At 45.4% G+C, this 19,416-nt stretch overlaps 1 protein-coding gene across 1 annotated transcript in view; it reads right to left on the bottom strand.

Moving 5' to 3' along the window:
- Positions 1-554: 554 nt before the first annotated feature.
- The window catches only part of CSRP3 (cysteine and glycine-rich protein 3 (cardiac LIM protein)), a 20,996-nt gene continuing 2,134 nt past the window's right edge, over positions 555-19,416 (bottom strand). Inside the window, exons 2-6 of the mRNA XM_010858427.1 lie at positions 10,660-10,799; positions 6,252-6,420; positions 4,399-4,531; positions 2,383-2,476; positions 555-891 (exon numbers count right to left, since the gene is read on the bottom strand). Of these exons, the coding sequence (XP_010856729.1) occupies positions 815-891; positions 2,383-2,476; positions 4,399-4,531; positions 6,252-6,420; positions 10,660-10,771 (585 nt within the window). The 5' untranslated portion in view covers positions 10,772-10,799 and the 3' untranslated portion in view covers positions 555-814. The remainder of the gene's footprint in view (positions 892-2,382; positions 2,477-4,398; positions 4,532-6,251; positions 6,421-10,659; positions 10,800-19,416) is intronic.

Below are 19,416 nucleotides of genomic sequence, written 5' to 3'. Positions count from 1 at the left end.
TGCTGTGATTGTTAAAAGAGGAGGTGAGAAAATACACCCGCTTGAGCCGCCAAGGTCTTGCTGAGGAGGCAGAGGCAGACATTTTTAAATGGCTGCATTTCATTTGTGAGGCTGGCAGTTCGACAGGAGAAGTTTTAAGAAAATTGCTAAACATTAGGGAATTGCTCTGGAATGAAAGAAAATCATGCTCATGTTGTGTTTACCACAGAAGCAGACTCCACATTTTGTTGCCATGTCTGAGTCTTCACGAATGTGTAATATTGCAAAGCCCGTGGTAAGGAGAAAAGGATGAGGTCTTGATTAGTTTGATATTCCTTTTAGAATTCACTGCCACGTTGTCTGTTTCCTCGGGGACCCCCTACTTTCTTCTCCATTCGTGCTAACTAGAAAGAAGCTTAGCTGACAGATTCTAGAAGACTGCTTCCCTCTGCCTGTTGCCTCCTCCTCCTCCTCACTCCTCAGCTGACACCAACATCCTCTGCACAACTTGTTAAAAAACTTTTTTTTTTTTTTTTGAAAATGTCCCCTTATTTGAAAGAAAAGATCCAGAGACATACAAGGTGTCACTTAATTTTTATTTCTGGTCTCTCCCACCCCCAGGTATCATAAATAATAAAGCATTTTGTCTTGGACTTGACTGTTAATAATTTTCTTCCGAAGAGCTCTTCTAACTTCGGGTGAAGACTGTGATCGCTTCTGAGGAGAGATACCGTTCAGCCAGCGATGAGAGGAGGTTGGGAAAGGGTTTCCATCTGGGCAGGATTACTTGGGAAATGCTTTAGGCTGCTGAGAGACCTGAGACACGGTGCACGCTTCAATCTTTCTTTTCCACTTGGTGTGTAAGGCCCCCAAACCCAATACCTGTAGGGCCGAAGTTTTTGGCATAGCACACTGCGGACGAGAGAAAGAAGGGGACAGGGGAGGATGGGCCGGTCAGCACCATTATTTCAGTTCCCTGTATCTGAGCACAGTTATTTTACCTGGGTCAAGCGTCCTTTTTTTTTTTTTTCTCCCAGGCATCCTTTTGATAAATGTGTTTATAAGTTACCTTTTAAACAAACTGAATTGTATTTTATATCTGCTTATAAAACTGTTTATGCACCTTTGCACTCTCCTAAGTGTGTTCAGAGACGTTTTCTCTTGAGTCCCCATAATCTGGCTGCCAGTTGCTTGCCCAGCACCCCCCGCCTCCTGCCTCCCTCCCTGCACTCCAGGTACACACTGCCTAGAATGAGCCACAATGTCCCAGCCTCGGTGCCTCTGCACTCACCGTTCCTGTTCTGGGACACCCCTTCCCAAAGCCAGAGGAAGCTTCTCTCTTCTAAGAACACTTTCCTGGACCACTGTCTCCCCTGGTGCCCTGCACTGTGTGGCGCAGCACTTGGGAATGCAGTTATTCATACTTCTCTGCAGGTTGATCTCCCTACCAGCTGCCGCAGCATGTTAGAGGTTTCTGGCCCGTGAATGCTGAGGACCCTCTGTATCCTCTACTACCGGGAGCAGGCTGTCCCTGTCAGTTGCTGCATCAGCTTCCACCCGGTCTCATGCTGGGAGAAGCCGGGCCACCTGCAGTCTTGGTTAGCAATGTCCACCCTCTCCCCCCTCCCCAACTCTAACACACACATTCAGAGATCCTGAGAACCCATCATTGGGTGAAAAGGGTGAGGGGACCCTGTGGAGAAGCAGAATAGGGCTAGGAGAGGCTCTGAGGACAGTGCCACGGCCCTAAAGCATCCCCCTTCTTCTCGGCGTCAGGAAGGAGCTAAGCCTCTCTTCCTCTCTGCAAGACACAGGGATGGTGGAGGCAGTTTGGGGCAGACCTGTGAGGACCAGAAGGCAAACCAGCTTGTCAGTTCTGTGTGATCACTAAGTGACGTGCAACTTCAGAACCAGACATGTCAGGAAGGAAGGGGGGAGGGAGGAGACAGGTGTGTCTTGATGAATTCAGCAGAGGCCAAACAGAGTTCATCCTCCCCAACCTCCCATCACCCCTATCTGCCAGTCATGTGGACAGAGCATTCAGGTTTTGGGAAGGGAATGTGATGAGTCCAGACCTGAGGCCCCTTCCAAGGCCAGTCAGGACACTGCTGCCTCCTTGGCCTCCCTCCTGCCAGGTGCCCAGCTGCCCTCAACTTCCCTGAGCATCTGTAAAGTATCAGGTCCCCCCACATGCTGCTGTGGAGGGGGGCCAGAGGTGGGTCAAGCGGAAGGTTACTTTCCATTCAGTGGCTGGCTTTGCCCTGCATCCTGGGAGCCCAAACCTGGATCAGGATGAGAAGCTACGCCTCTAGGCAGGCACAGGCCTCTCAGCAGGGACACAGGTTTCCCTCCCAAGGACCCTCCCTGAGAAAACATCTCAGGAGAGTCTCTGGAACCACTCACCTTTGCAGTAAAGTTCCCCATCTTTGTCAGTGACGTTTGTGGACTCTAGACTCTTCCCACAGATGGCGCAGCGAAAACAGGTCTTGTGCCAAGGCTGTGGGGCACAGGAGAGCAGGACAGTTGGATATTTAATAGGGCAGGCAGAGCATTTGCTTCCTTGTTAAGTCCCCTGACCAGTAGCATACAAAGGAGTGCCCTTGTCTTAATCATTGACCCAACTATTTGGCTCCCAGAATCATTTTTCCAGGGATTTGAGGAAAATGAGATACAGAAAATTGGCCTGTGATTCTTAGGACCTCTAAAGCTGGATTTATCAAAGTGATTTTCATATATATCCCTTCAGAACAGACTAAATAGAAGAGGGATTCCTCTTTCTAGAAGATCAAAAAATAAACTGGAGAGAGGGGAACTTGGACTTGAGGCAGTGGGTAACATACTGAATATAAAATGAAAAAAGAAAGGCGAAGAAATGGGCCATCATCTAGGGAATTCAGCCTCATTTTTAACTCTCTGTACCTCCTCTTTTTTTATTGGAGCAAGTTGATTTCCAGTGTTGGTTTCAGGTATGCAGCAAAGTGATACACATGTGTGTGTGTGTGTGTTCTTTTTCAGATTATTTTCCATTATAAGTTATGAGATACGGAATATAGTTCCCTTGTTGTTTATACAGGTAGGTCCTTGTTATTTAACTATTTTATATATAGTAGTGCCTGTCTGTTAACCACAAACTCCTAATTTATCCCTCCCCACCCTTCCCCTTTGGTAACCAGAGGTTTGTTTTCTGTGTCTGTGAGTCTATTTCTGTTTTGTAAGTGAGTTCGTCTATAACATTTTTTTAGATTCCGCACGTAAGTGATATCCTCTGATCCTTGCCCTTCTCTTTCTGACTTAGTGTGATAATCTCTAGGTCTATCCATGGTGCTGCAAATGGCATCGTTTCACTAGATGTCTGAGTAGTATTCCATTGTGTGTGTGTACATTTGTTATCCATTCCTGTGTTGGTAGACGTTTATGTCGCTTCTGTGTCTTAGCTATTATAAATAGTGCTGCAATAAACTTTGGGGCAGATGTATCTTTTTGAATGAAGAGTTTTCATCTTTTCTGACATATGCCCAGGAGTGGGATTGTGGGGTCATATGATAACTCTATTTTTAGTTTTTTAAGGAACTTCCCTACTGTTTCTCATAGTGGCTGTACCAATTTACATTCCCACCAACAGTGCAGGAGAGTTCCCTTCTCTCCACACCCCCTCCAGCATTTGTTATTTGTAGTCTTTTTGGTACTCTCCTTGTATTTCTGATGGAAGAAAGTTGTGTGGCTTAGATGACCCAGAAGATTGCCTGCCTTCTGGGTATCTGCATGTCTCCCATGCACAGCCCAGGGTCCTCACCTGTATTTAAGTGGCCAGTCCTGGGGTGGAGACAGTCCCTATATTTGGAGTCAGACACTCTCTGTGGCCTTCCTCCCCCTGGTTAGTATAAACAGGATCTTTGTCTGTCTTCAGGCTCAAATCGTTGGGTGAACACCTGGCTTCAGGCCTGAAACTGGAGCTTGTGGACAAGTGTGGGTTACTGTCTCAGATGTTGAGGACTCTCCCTGTTGCCACAACGTTTCTGAATGAGGATACTTCTAGCTGCTGTGGGGTGTTTGCTGTGTGCATCAGTGTGGCGCCAATAGCAGGCTGAGTTATGCAGTGGCCTCAGCTTCCAGAACTGACACTTTTCTGGAAGGATTGTGGACACTGAAGACAAGGGAGCTTGTGTATCTTTGTATCTCCAGAGCTCCTAGCTAGGTGCCTTCCCTCCAGTGAGTTAATGTATATTGCATCAAATTCTACTAGTTCCGGTTTCCTAGGGCACTGCAGGGTGACCGTCACAGTCCAGGAAGGCAGGTGAGGATGAGTAGCTCCTAAGTGGCTCCTGGGAGCTAAGGAGGGTCTGCCTCCCCCTCTCATTCCTCCCAGCCCACGGGGTGGAGGCGGGCACATCCCCATCTGGCTCCTGTGGAAGTCCTTACCTTACCACCTCCCATCACCTTCTCAGCAGCATAGACTGACTTTCCGCATCGAGGGCACTTCTCCGATTCTCCAAACTTCGCAAACTTGGAAGGGTTGCTGCTGGTGGTGGCTGAACGTGCCTGCTTTGGGGACCTGGTGGAAATAGACAAACGAATGAAACCTATAGACTTCCCTTGGCAAATAGTATGAGCTGTGTGACCTTGAGCAAGTTACTAAACTTCTCTGTGCCTTAGACTCCTCATCTGAGAGTGGGAATAGTTACAGTGCCTGGCTCACTGTTGAGAAGGTTTAATGAGGCCAGATAACTAAAGCACTTAGACCAGCACCTGCCTGGCATGCTCTAAGGGCTAATGAATGTGAGCCAGAATTCATTTACATCTTTCCTTTCTGTTGTAAAGCACTTAGCAAATGTTCCATGTATGTAGCTTGTATTATTGCTATTGTTGTGTTATTATCCTGATTGCATATTTAGGGTTATCTGTACCATCTGGAAACCCACAGGTCTGCTTTCCAAAATGAGTAAAAATATTACAAGGCAAGATAGCATCTTGACAGTTGATACTAAACAAACCATAGTCCAATGAGCTGATGCATTCCTTGTCACAATTCAGATTGTCACCCTGCATCCAAAGGTCACCTGCCCTCTTGAGAGCCATGTCTCAGATAGAGGCACAATAATAACCCTGCGTTTCCTTATCTTTTGGTGTTTCCTTGCACATTTATTGTTTGAGTCTCATCATAACCCTCTAAAGTAGGTAGGAGAAGCTGGAGAGTAAGGGCCAGAGGAGTAACTGCCCAAGGTCAGCAGCTCATAACTGGTGAGGCTGGGATGAAAGCCAGGTCTCCAGACTCTCTTTCTGTCTGTGCAGCACCCCAGAAAAAGCCCTAGCATAGAAAAGTGAGCTTTGGGTAATGTGAAGCAGAGATTGCAGCTGGTAGCATCTTTCTTTTTTAAATAGCATCTCCAGTTGGAGTTGAGTGATGAGAAAAATTTAAATGACAAATCACACATCCCTGTACTTTTACAGGCTCTACCATGGGCTGCGCTCTTTGAAAGGGACCAGATGACTCTTCAGATGCTATCACTGATCTCTGGGGGACACTGCCTCCACTGGGCTGGGCCTTTCTGCCAGTCCCACTGCAGAGCTGAGCCCGGGTACCAGCTGGCCAGATAGCAGCTGCAGGCCGGTGACTGTCAGTCTGTATACTCAGTTTTAGGCTGGAGGTCAGCACGATCATCAAGTAGAACAGACTGGTAGATGGAGGTGGCACAGTGTGAAATCCCTGCTTCCCTAGGATAATGCTAGGGAAACCTCAGCACTGTGCTGGTAACAGACAGGGCAGCTAGGAGACCTGCAGAACAGTCATAATTGATTGTTTACTCAGCACAGTCCATCCCCACAGACCCACTCCCCCCTACAATGCAGACATTAGTCATCTTACAATCCAAGGGGAGAGATCTTTCAGCGACAAACACACAGAGAAGGGCCATTGCGTCCCTGCCGTCTATATGTAATTTACACAGAAATACTCAAAGGGGAAGGAAAGAGACTCCATGCGGTTTTGCAAAGGTCAAACAATAGGACATCTGTACATTCTGGGTTTTCTCTTGACATGCAAACCAAGAGCTATGGTATAAAAGTAATTGCCCTTTAGAAAGACAGATAATTTAAAGAGTGTCTTCAGAGAGATGACACATTGTTAGAACTTGGTCAGACTGAGTATTCTGTTGTTGGCAAGTCAACAATGGGGTTCATTCTCCCATCTCCAGAAAACGTTGCCATGGGAACAGAATGACCTACCCTGAGAGCTGGGGCTTTTACTGGCAGGGAGAAGCGGGGCAGTAACTCACTGTTGGAACTGGAGTCCCAGGTGTTCGCCTGTGTCTGTGCTGAGGCAGCCAGCGCCTTGTCCATACCCGATCCCTTTGGGGCCATACCGGCGCCCGTAGCAGACCTTACAGTAGATCTCTGACTCGTGAGCTGCCACCGTGGTGCTGTCCAGCGCCTTTCTGCAGGCCACTGCCAGGGAAAGGAGGGTCTGGGAGTTAGGGCCGAGATTCTTCCCTCCTTCCCTGCGCCTCTAGTGCAAGGGGCCCCCTTGCCAAGGACCAAGGAGCCGAGCACGAGGGGCCCCCCAAGCCAAGTACATGACTTTGATTCCTCACCTGTGCATCTGCCCTGAGACATAGGTTTCCAAGACAGTCCTGTTTCACAGATGAGGAAATGGGAGCACAGAGAAGGGAAGTCCTGTTTTCACCAGTGCCCAGCTAGAAAGAGGTGGCAAGCAGGACTGGAACCCAGTGTGTGGTCTCAGACCAACTAAGAGTAGTTGTCCTTGAGCGTCTCACCCCAAATGACATCGGGAAGTGTGAGTGTTTATGTGTGGGGGTAAGCAGGGAGTGAGGCAGGGGAGGAACTTATTTTTTTCTTAATCACATCAGAATCAGCACTGAGCAGTTTCTCTATTTAAAATGGACTCTGAAGGGCACTGTGATATTCAGGGAGATAATTCTTGCTGAGACTACTTTTGATCCAGTGCTGGAAGGAGGGGATGTAATGAAAGGGTAGACCTGCTCTTAGGCTTCCATTGACTCAAGTCACTGTATATCACCTAATATAAACTATGGGCGATACTTTACATTAGTATAGTTATTACATATATTATACATAGTACGTAAGACTATTTTTCCAAAAAGAAGATTCATAGAAAATCTTCTATTAATTAACATTTTCAATTAATAGAAAAGTTTTTGTCAACTTGAATAAATAAATGTTTAAGGATGTAAATGAAAATGTCAAATACCCACTTATAATATTTAATAATATAAATAGAAAATATAAAATACATTGCTTTGGAGACATTAGCTTTTTTCTAATCTTACACAAATTCATGAAACAAATTGCATCCAAATTATTTCTCTGCATCTTCACCTTCAACATCTCCCTTCTCAACAGTGTCTTCCTGAGGCAGCTGACCCAGCTCCCCAGAGCAGCTCATCCCCACGTCTGTCTGTATCTGAGAGGCAACCCTGTCTCCTTGAGCAGGAGGCTGTCACCTTGTGTGTCTCAACAAGAAGTACCTAATAACAATAAAATTAGGGCGGCTTTAAAAGCATATAGGATTTCCACAGCTTAATACCTTGCTGTATCGCGTTGTAATGATGAGCCTTAAAGACTGTTTACGGTGATATGCAGTGCTTATAAGAGTGAGGTCATATCCCCAGGAATAATAATACATGTGCATTCAATTTGTTTGCCTCCTTTTTAGAAAACCAGTTCCATTAAGTGACCTCTATAAGCAATCCAACATTTAATGAGATTGTTTCAAGCTAATATGCCTTTCTCAAATGGTAATTTTTTTTTTTTTTTAAGTAAGTAATTGAATACGAGAGAGAGAGAAGATACGGTGGTAGAAGAGGTGGGGTTGGCCAGAGGTCGGTGCTTATGTGGCTGGAGAAACAGGCATACGGGAGTTCAGTAAACAATTATGTCAATATTATGTGTGTTAAATTTTCTAATTAAAAAATTTTAAATAAACTGAGAGTCTGTCCTGTAGCACGAGAGACTTTATAAGGCTTTGAAGCCAAGGTGAACCCTTTTTGTGAGGAATAATTTTGGGGGGAAATGCCTTATATTTCAGCATATTAAGTATATATCTATCTTTGCCCTTCTTATCGCTGTCATTCCTAATCTCCAGAACAACTTGTTGAATATTTATAATGTTAGAGACTGAGTTCTTTGAGGTAAAAACTATTTTAATATCCCCAGAACACAGCACAGAGCCTAGTCCAAAGTTAGTCCTCTGTAAACATTTGTTGAGTGAATAAGTGAGTGAATTGATGCATGCATGCATGCATGAATATCAGTGACTTGTCCGTGATTACTACTACTACTACTACTAAGTCGCTTCAGTCGTGTCCGACTCTGTTCGACCCCATAGACGGCAGCCTACCAGGCTCCCCCGTCCCTGGGATTCTCCAGGCAAGAACACTGGAGTGGGTTGCCATTTCCTTCTCCAATACATGAAAGTGAAAAGTGAAAGTGAAGTATTACACAGCAGTAAATTTCAGAGCCAGCCTCGGATCCCTTTGACCCTACTCCAGTGCTCATTTCCATCACTCCAGGACTTCCTGGCCCCTGTCTTGTCCTAAACAATTCTGTAGCCACTCCCTAGCTTCTGACCAACCTTCACCCCCAGGCGCAGCAGAGTTGTGCTGTGCAATACCATAGCCACCTGCCCACCACATGAAGTAATAATGTGTGTATTGATGACACGTTGAAATTATTATTTTTTATATGTTGGGTTGAATGTTTAAAATTTTCGCCTGTTTCTTTTTATGTTTTTAAAAATAGAGTTACTAGAAAAATTTTCTATATGTGGCTTGCATTATAGTTTTTTTGGATAGCGCTGGTAGGGAGGATTAAGATTTGTCTAGAAGTTTGGAGAACACTGGCCAAGGGACAGACTAAGGTAGACTTTGCCTCTATTTCCAGCAATTACAGAGTGACCTATGGACAGATCAGTCCTGTGATGAAACTATAGAAAAACATGCTCTAGAATCTTCTGTCCACCACTGCTGAAACCTGCTCAGATCCCCATCCCACCCGCGAGTTCTAAGGAGAATATTCAAGGGTTGAAAGGGATGTAAATGCTTGCATCCTTTCTACATGGTCCATTAAAGAGGGCATCTTCCTGCTTCCTGGGAAGGACAAGACACCCCTCACCATGGAAAGCATCGCTATCATTGCCTGCTCCCACTCAGATATCCAAGTTGATGGAAGGAGAATAAAGGCCTAGAGAACTGGACTTCAGGTGAAGAACCCCAGCTTTCTTATAACTTGTGTGGCTGGTATAACCATGTCTGTTTTGTAAATGGGGAAATTGAGGCTCACCATGGTGAAATGACTTACGTGGTCACAGTTACAGTGCATGGCAGGGTTCAGACTCAAACCCTAGTCATTTTTACTCCAATTCCAATGTTCTTTCCAATATTTCTTATCCCTACTCTTTTAAAAGAACATTAGCTATTTTGGACAGAAGTCAGAGGGTTATGGAATAAATCCTCTTGAGCAATGACTTCTGGATAATTGTGATGATAATGGTGAATCTGCTGGATGTGTATGATGACTTAAAATTAACTACCCATCATTAAAACCTAAAACATTGGTAGATTTGCCAATCCAATCACTCACAGCAGCATTTTCCCCTGTTCCTCAGTGAGAATTATGTATGTTGTAAGAGGTACAGGATAATGAAAACTTCTGGAGCAGATAAAACATTACTGTTACTGGAGGATGAAGGGTCTCTATGCCCTAACAGATGGAGCACTACCTTTGAAGTTCTGTTTGAAACAGTTTGAGGCAGCGTGATGCCTTGTGGCTGCTGGGTAAGACATGGGGATGGATGGAGCACTAGGCGGGGAGAGCGTCTGCCAAATGTCAAGTAAGACTAACCCTTAAGCCAGACCTACTGGAGGGAAGCAAAGAAGGTAAGTGCCCCAAACAGAACTGCTCTCCTACTAGAAGGCAGTCGGGTTGAGGAGACTAGACTGGGATTTGAAGGTACAGACTCTGCTCCTGGCTCTGTTGGCAGGTGCCTGTGACCTGGGCTTAGACATGAGAAATCACTTGTCCAGAGTCACATGAGTTGGGCAGAGCCTGACTCCTGGGTGGACCGCAGAGTCTTAAATGTCCCCCTAGTTTTGACATTTGTGAAACTGTGTCCAACAGGGGACGGTAAAGATTCCCCTTGTCAAGTTGATGGTGTCCCAAATTCTTCCCTTTCTGACCCTTCCAGAATCAGCCCCTGCTGTCCCCTTGCCTGACACTGGTTTTTTCTTAGGAAAGGCCCATTGCAGCTGGCTTCAGCGACTGCTGGCCTGTGGGAACAACCCATTGAGCCAAGTCCAGCCTGGCTGCAGATAAGTGATGACTTCCTTTCTCTGCCAAGTCACACTTTGTAAATATCGCCACGGGGTCAGGGTTTTCACCACTGGGAGCTTGTTCTGATTCTGAGCTGCAGGGAAACTGCCTCTGAGCCGGGCACGTGGTTGGAGAAGGGGTGCTTAGGAGAGCACCGTCCCTTCTTTAGGCCATTCCCCAGCATGGTAGTCCTAACAAGGTCCCGGGGATGCTAATGCGTTGGGTCCCGGGGCCATCCGCTGAGAACGGCTGATACACAGTATCTGTGGCTAAGCGTGAGCTCTGGTGTGCCCTTGGTATGCTGAGGGACTGTCATGGTGTTCACATCCAACTCACTGCAGTGGAAACAGGTCTTGTGGAAACTCCTCCCATTGCACTGGATTTCTTCTGCGTGGTAGACGGTCTTTTCGCAGGCTCCGCATTTCGCTCCTCCACCCCAGTTTGGCATCTTGAAGACTCTCTGATCAAGGTCAAATCTAGCAGGATATAAAGCAAATACCCTCAGTTTAGGTGGCCTCCAGAGTGAACCAATCATGGTTGACATATACACACTGCTGCTGCTGCTGCTAAGTCACTTCAGTCGTGTCCGACTCTGTGTGACCCCACAGACAGCAGCCACCAGGCTCCCCCATCCCTGGGATTCTCCAGGCAAGAACACTGGAGTGGGTTGCCATTTCCTTCTCCAAGGCATGAAAGTGAAAAGTGAAAGTGAACTCGCTCCGTCGTGTCCGACTCTTGGTGACCCCATGGACTGCAGCCCACCAGGGTCCTCCATCCATGGGATTTTCCAGGCAAAGTACTGGAGTGGGGTGCCATTGTCTTCTCCGCATATACACACTACTGTATATAAAATAGATAACTGATAAGGACCTACTGTATAACACAGGGAACACCACTCAATACTCTGTAATGACCTGTATGGGAAAAGAATCTTAAAAAGAGTGGATATATTTATAATGGATTCATTTTGCTGTGCAGCAGAAAGTTACATGTTGTAAATCAACTATACTTCAAAAAAAAAAAAGAACCAATCCTTAGTAGTCCTGTGGCCTGCAGACCAGGATCAAGCCCCAGTTTGTTGGTGGTTCATTCATTCATTCAGCAAATGGTTACTGTGTGTAAGTCAGCGGATAAGCTCAGACACTCAGAGCAAGCTCCGAGCCAGTCACTTTGCTACTGTGGGTGTCAGTTTCCTCTTTTGTTAAAAATTAATAGTCCCTCTTCCTGTGTACCTCACAGGGTTCTCAGAAAGAATGGATAAACTGGTTTTGTGTATCTGAAATTGTATGCAAATATTCAGTATTGTTATTTTCTTCCATCTAGATGTTTTTAAAACTGTTCCATCAGAAGTGGGAACAACCTATGAAAACCATATCTTATCTAGCTAAGTGTTTTTTGAGTCACCTTGGATCTTGCTAAGATGCAGATTCTGCTTTGGTTGATCTGAGGAGGGGAGGAAGTTCTGCGTGTCTCAGACTCCAGGATGAGCTGATGCTGCTAGGAGTGAACCACCCTTTGGTTAGCAAAGCCTTCGCCAGTCATGCGTGTGTGCTGAGTCACTTCAGTCATGTCTGACTCTGTGCGATCCCATGGACTGTATTCCACTAGGCTTCTCTGTCCACGAGATTCTCCAGGCAAGAATACTGGAGTGGGTTGCCGTGCCCTCCTCCAGGGAATCTTCCCCACCCAGGGATCGAACCCACATCTCTTAGGTCTCCTGAATTGGTAGGCAGGTTCTTTACCACTGGTGCCACCTGGGAAGCCCTGATAAAAATACAAATACATATGTAATATTTTAAAACTCTCTTCAGATTCATTTCATCTACCCATTAATTCCTTTTTAAGAAATATCATTGCCCAGGTAATGAGCTATGTTGGCACCACACTAGATCAGTGGTTTGGAAACCTACCTCCTGCCATTAGGGCTACTGGCAACTTGCTGTGTGCATGGAAATGAACTTCATAGGGTCTCTTTATATCTGTTTTCCCACCTGTGCTATGAAGAGAGTCCTTCTTTTCTTTGCTGCTTCACAGTGTTGTTTAGAAGATGTGCAAGAAGGTACTTATCACTGCTCTCAGGGACAGGTGTGATTCCAGGAGCCAGGTGATGTTCCTGTGAGTCTGCCCACATCCTTTAAGCACCTTCTGTTGCCAGGAGCTGCTGACAGCCAGCCCCAGGCCACCCTTGTCCCCTCACTAGAGAACTATGTTTCAGAGATACCAGGCTAGGAGAGACATCAAGAATTTTTTTTCCTCTTTCCTTCTGTAGACACAGAATGTATAAGAATGTATACAGTGTATAAGAATGAATCCAGTTTTCAGTTTCCCCAGAGCAGAACTAAACTAAGCTATCCATGCTCAGTGAGATCTCTGAAATCCTGTCAGTCCCGGGGCCTGAATTTTCTCTGGGATCCTTTGGTTTGTAAGAATTCTGGTGTGTCATCTTGTCATTGGCACCAAGCACTATCAGACCATTCCAAGTGGCTGCTTCGACTTTCTGCTTCCCTTCCAGGAAGCCAGTCACCTTCTTATAATAGTTGGCGATTAACACTAAAGCTCCTGAGTCACCTGGTATGGATTGTGTCTTCCAGCCTCATAACAGAGACAGGTTTTGCTAAGAAACAGAAGGCAAATAGCAAACAGATCATGGAACCCAATACTAGGACAAAAGGGAAAGTCTCCATCTAAATGCTTTACAAGGAGCTTTCCTTTCTTCCAACAACAGGTTAGGTTAGCCAGAAACCTACCCTTCCTCTCAGAGAAACAAGCTCTTCTTTTTATCCAATAAAATCTTAGAAAATATAGCCACACCATGAGGCTTGTGGGCTCTGAATTCCCCAACCAAGGACTGAACCCTGAGCCCTTAGCAGTGAAAGCGCCAAGTCCTAACCACTGGCATGCATGCTCGGTTGCTTCAGTCATGCCTGACTCTTTGTGACCCATAGACTGGTAGCCGTGCCAGGCTCCTCTCTCCGTGGGATCCTCCAGGCAAGAATACTGGAGTGGGTTGCCTTGCCCTCCTCCAAGGGATCTTCCTAACCTGGGGACTGAACCCACGTCTCCTGCATTGCAGGTGGATTCTTTACCCACTGAGCCACCTGGGAATTCCCCTAACCACTCCTCCAGGAAATTCCCCAAAATGTTTTTTAAAAAGGAAACCTTTAGTGCTATTTCTATAGTTCAGGTTGTTCAATATAGTGGCAAGAGTAATGGATTTTTAGTTGAAAGCCTTGGGGTCAAATCTGCATTCATTCATTCATTCATTTAATCACCATGTGTTTACTACCACCTATCGTGTGTCAATGTATCATGTGTCATGTATTGGGCTTCCCTAATAACTCAGTTGGTAACGAATCCGCCTGCAATGCAGGAGACCCAGTTCAATTCCTAGGTTGGGAAGATCCTCTGGAGAAAGGGATAAGCTACCCTCTCCAGTATTCTTGGGCTTCCCTTGTGGCTCAGCTGCTAAAGAATTCTCCCACAATGCAGGAGACCTGGGTTCGATCCCTGGGTTAGGATGATCCCCTGGAGAAGGGAAAGGCTACCCACTCCAGTATTCTGGCCTGGAGAATTCCATGGGCTGTATAGTCCATGAGGTTGCAAAGAGTCGGACATGACTGAGCGAATTCACTTTCACCTTTCACTTTCTGTCATGTGTCAGACACTGCACTAATTTCTTGGTGAGGGAATCAAGGAGGAGAAAGCTTATAAAGATGGGTACTTTGTGTCCCATTCCCTAGCCTTGAGAAGCCTACATTCTAGGAAAATATCTAGGAAGATAGGCAAGAACCAGCATACTCTGTACCAGAAAAGAGTCTTTTGGGATGAGTCGGACACAACTGAAGTGACTTAGCAGCAGCAGCAGCAGCATGCAAATTTAAAGGAGGAAATGACTTAGCCACTTACCTACATTTAGATTGGGGAAGAAAGCAGTGAGTTGTTAGAGGATCACAGAAAACATCACAAAGAGTTTACCAGACAGAGAAAAGGAAAAAGGACATTTCAGGCAGAGAAAAGAGCACACAGAAAGGCTTTGTGATCTTAAAACACCCTGAAAGAGCTCAAATTGTTTATACTTTACTTTCAGGGACAGAATAGACTTTTAATATTGCAACCTCATGTATACACAAGATGAGGCATAAAAAGTAGACATTTGGGGTAATATTTTAGCCAACTTCTTTTTCCAAGATCCATCCTTCTCTGACTAAAGATGATACATTTTTGGAAAAGGGTAGAATCATGTAATTTTGCTCATGTTCGTTTTGATCCTGAGTTTCAACATAATATAAAATAGAGAAGAAATGTAATACATATCTAGAAATGTGACTTGTGAAATTAATGACATGAAAAATTTCAATGAAAACAACCCCAGGTCAAATTTCTCATTTCACATCTTCAATGGAGATTTCATTGGCATGTCTTGCAATTTAATGGGAGACAGAGATGCCTCTTAGGGGGATTGTGTGTGTGTGTGTGTGTGTTCAGCAGTTGTCTACACATGGTACTTTTCAAAGTAAGTATAAGATTACAGATAATAGCTATTCACAAGGTAATGGAGCCTGCAGAGGTTGTTTTTAAGTGATCATAAATATCTGACATACATTTATCAAGATGTCAGGACACAAAATAGAAATCCATAAGCATTCAATTAAACAGGTGCTCAGGTCCACTTCTAAAGATGGAAGTGTAGCTATGGGGGCTTAACGCAAGAGACATCTCTGATTTCTTCTTTGGATGCTCAAGGCCAAATGGCAGTATGCGTTGTGAAGCAGCCTGAATGGGAAGACACGGGCTTTAATCTTGACCTTGCGGCCTTGAAAGTGGGTGAAAAATGACAATGTTATGTCCTGCACTTTCCTCACAGGATCCTTGTGAAGGTCATGGAAAGATGATGGAATTTAAAGCAGCATTGAGAAGCTGTTCAATGGCAAGTCATTGTTACTCACTTTATTTCAGGTTATTCAACCTGAATAACCATCTGCTAATTAAGTCACTATGATTTGAAAGAACCTTTAGGTCTTGGGTTACATACCTAACCTCAGCCTCTCGCATGGCTTTGGAATTCCTGTGTCTCAACATTCCCTGAGCCAGGCCTGGAGTGCAAGTTTACTCTGGCAAGGTCCAAGGGATGGGCCACTTGTTTATCAGCATTGCCTGGCACAGGCAAGGGTCACTGAAGGTGGGATACCAAATATAGGCTTGCCCGTCACTCAGCCCCATTTGTCACCTGGATCAGAGTCTCCATCACATCACCTGGCGCTACTCCCTGGGCCAGTCCCAGAGATGGTCTTGTCTGTGAGTCAGGATTAAAATGGGAGACAGTCCGGGATTTAGGAGGATGAAAGAGAATGCCAGACCCTGCCATGTCAACTAGGGAGAGGGTGGACTCCAGACTGCTGAATACCCAGTTCCCAGTGAGAGCTACCTGTGTGGATTTCTTAGTGAATAATGCTGTGGAAGAGATTATACTGGAATGCACTATTGTGGGGACTGGAGAAGAGAGTAAGCCAGATGCAGGAGGCCAGAGTTCTAGTTCTGCCTGGCCTTTTCGAAGCTGTGTGATCTGGGAAAGCCATGCAGGCTCTCTGAACGTTAATGTCTCTCTCTAAAACAGGCATGATAATCTCATCTATTTCACTATTTTGGGGAGGATGGTAGTTGTTTGAGTGAGTGAAATTGCAGAGTATTATAAAATGTGAAAGCTGATGAGTCGTGCAATGACTCTAAGTTGTTCACATATCTATCTTAATTTTTTAAAATATTGCTGTACTGTGTATTTTGGGCACATTCTTCCTAATTCAATACTTGCTTTTTCTTTTTTTAAACTACCAACTATAGAGCTGAATGGAGAAGGAGATGGCAACCCACTCCAGTACTCTTGCCTGGAAAATCCCATGGACGGAGGAGCCTGGTAGGCTACAGTCTATGGGGTCGCAAAGAGTTGGACACGACTGAGCGACTTCACTTTCTTCTTTCTTATAGAGCTGAAAGGTGATACCTTAGGGCAAAAGTGGGTGGGGTAGATAAAATAGGTGCTCAGTGATTCTGTTTTTTCTTTATTAGGGGTCCATTAAAGAACCAGGCCACGGGCTTTGAGCAGACACCGCCAGTGACAATGCTCTTTTCATCTCAGTGTTGGTTGTTCTGTTAGAGGCCTGATTCCACATAGTGAGTTAAATTGTCTGCACTGACTGAAGCAAAGATTTGGATCATAGAAACACATATCTGGAATCTAAGTAATAATCAGTACTAATATAATCGTGTTGTTGAGTCAAATTGTCTGGAGCCTGGCCCTTGGACCAGGCCCTGTGGCAAATCTCATTTAATCTTTACAGCCACTCTTCAAGATAGGTGCTTACAACATTCACTTTAGAGACAGAGACAAGGAATCTTGGGGAAATTACATTGCTCAGTGGCTAGTGGTTCTGGCCGTACTTGGCTAGTTTGTGTCACATGGCTAGGTTGGAACTTAGGCGGCTCTAACTCCGAAGCTGTGTTCTTCTGTTAACCTTAGCTACTACTTATTGTTTACTGAGTGTCAGTTGCTTTATATATTACTACTTTTAATACAACAGCCCTGTAGAGCAAATGTTGTGATTCCCATTTTGTAGATGAGAAAACCGAGGCACAGAAAGCTAAAGTGACTTGGCTGAAGTCCCATAGCTAGTAAGCAGCAGAACCACAAGTCAAACCCCGTGGAAGCTGGTTCTGTGCCCCATGTCCCTGCTTACAACACACTGGAGAGGGGTCCAGAGTCAGCAACTCCATTAACCAAACTTCACAGGTGATGGGAACTGGGGTCTTACCGACCTGTCATCTCTCTGTGGGGCAGAGAGAGTATTCATGGGTGGGAGTAACGGGGCGATGGAATTCAATTCAGTAAAATAAAGGACTTTCCTAGAGTCAGTGCTCCTCACACATGGAAAGGGCTCCCTCGGGACTGGAGAGTTCTTTCTTCCTCTTGACTTAGCTTGGGCTGGATGGCCAAGTGGCTGCAATGTGGTGAAGCCCTTTCAAGGGTACTTCCTGAGACAGATTTAGGAATCTAATTGGTGACTGGAACCTCACCTGGCAGAGAAGCTGCCCAGAGGTATTTCCTCTTAAACACTGCCTCTTTAGTTTTTTCATCCAGGTAAAACAGATAATGTGGGAAAACAAGGGCTTTGGAAAGAACCAAACCAGGGTTCAAGAAGCACTATCTATTCAACTGTGGGCAAAGTACTCAAAATCTTTGAGCTCAATGTCATCATGTACATAAAGAGAGGATGAGAAGGCTTTTCTTAGAAGGTTGTTTTTGGTTAAATAAGACAGCAGTAATAGCAAAGATACTATATATAAATGCTTACACATAGCGGGTGTTTAATAATTTTAGTTGCTTTCATTATTACTGTTAGTGTTTTTAGTCTCCAGTTTTAAAATCCATTTTCTTTTCTTTTTTAAAAATGTATTTATTAGGCTGAGCCAGGTCTTCGATCTTTGTTGCAGCATGCGAGATCTTTAGTTACGGCATGTGGGATCTAGTTCCCCAGTCAGGGGTTGAACCTGGGCCCCCGGCACTGGGAGCACCAGAGCCTTAGCCACTGGGCTACCAGGAAAGACCCTAAAATACGTTTTCTTAAATAAATCTTTCCCACTCCTTCTCCATGGCTCTTCTGTTCAGACTGTGAACCCACTCTGTTTCTCAGCCTTCAGAGTGTGCTGTACCCAAGAACAGATGAAGCCTGGCAGCAGGGACAGCACGTTGGCAGGGTCCTGAGCCTGTGCCCTGGGGCAGCCACTTCCTCACTTGGGCAGTTCTGGTGCCTAATACCCGCTGACCTTGCTGGTGCTCTGGACTTGGAAGGGAAGCAGTGAACCCAAACAGAGTGCCCGTGGCCCAGGGAGACCGTGGCTCCCCTTGGGTAGGACACGCAAGGTCGGCAGCTTCCTGCTAAGCTTCTGAGGAGATACATGAAGTTCCCCTTCCAGAGGCCCTTTCTCAAAGTCTGGAGAGCATAGGTCACTTAATCCCAGTACAAAAATACACACAGCTCTTTTAAAATTCAGACAGAGTAGACACACCTGTCCCTCAAACTAAGGCTGTAGCGCACGGGTCATATTCTATCTATTCTGGAATCGTCTCTGAGATGTGGCCGACTGTTACTCTCAGAAACTCGCTTGGTTCTCTCTTGACCTTTATAATTTGTTTTTAAAGACCACGTTGCACCTTAGTTTGCAGCCTGTTCAGCCACTTCCTAGCCATGTGACCCTGAGTGATTACTTTGCTTCTTTGAAGTTTCATTACTTGCTCTGAAGAATGATGTCTTGCAGGACTTTTGGTGACTTTTGGCTACCTGTGTTCCACACCTGCACAGGGCAGTAAACAACCGACAAATCATGATCCTTCCCCTTGCCCATGATAAGGTCGCTGGTCAGGCTCAGAGAAGCTTCTGTCTTCTTTGGCCCCCAAAATAAGACAATGATTGTCTCTTCTCCCGCTTCCCTTCATTGCAGTGAATAACTGCGATTCTTCACAGTTGAAGGCATCCCATTTCTCTTTGGCTGTGAAGTCCAGCTCTTGGATATAGTACTCCTGAAAATCTGAGTGGCACACTTATAATTGGAAGTCTGCCTGCCTCAGGAGTTCTATTTCCTGTGTATTATATTCCTTGTCTGCATCCTTCCTCTTGTAAAACACGTTAATCATCTAACTCTTGGTCAGCTTGTTATTTGCTCCGACCTCTATCATCACACTTGTAGTGGCTCAGATGGTAAAGAATCTGCCTGCACATGCAGGAGACCCGGGTTCAATTCCTGGGATGGGAAGATCCCCTGTAGAAGGGAACGGCAACCCACTCCAGTATTCTTTCTTGGAGAATTCCATGGACAGAGGAGCCTGGCAGACTACAGTCCATGGGGGTCACGAAGAGTCGGACACAACTGAGCAACTAACACACTTGTACTTAGCAGGAAATCCTCTTGCAGCCCGTGGGGTTTGGCCCTGTGCCTTTTCTCCAAGGCCTTGATTATTTGTACAGTTTTACTAAGCTTACAGACTACTTTCTCATACTTTATTCCATTTGCTTCTAACAAATGCCCTTGGGATAGGTGGCC

This window comes from Bison bison, unplaced genomic scaffold (genome assembly GCF_000754665.1).
Source record: "Bison bison bison isolate TAMUID 2011002044 unplaced genomic scaffold, Bison_UMD1.0 scf7180017864388, whole genome shotgun sequence".
Taxonomy (NCBI): Eukaryota; Metazoa; Chordata; class Mammalia; order Artiodactyla; family Bovidae; genus Bison; species Bison bison.
Note: the sequence above shows the minus strand (reverse complement) of the source record. Positions and strands in the feature narration are given on the sequence as shown.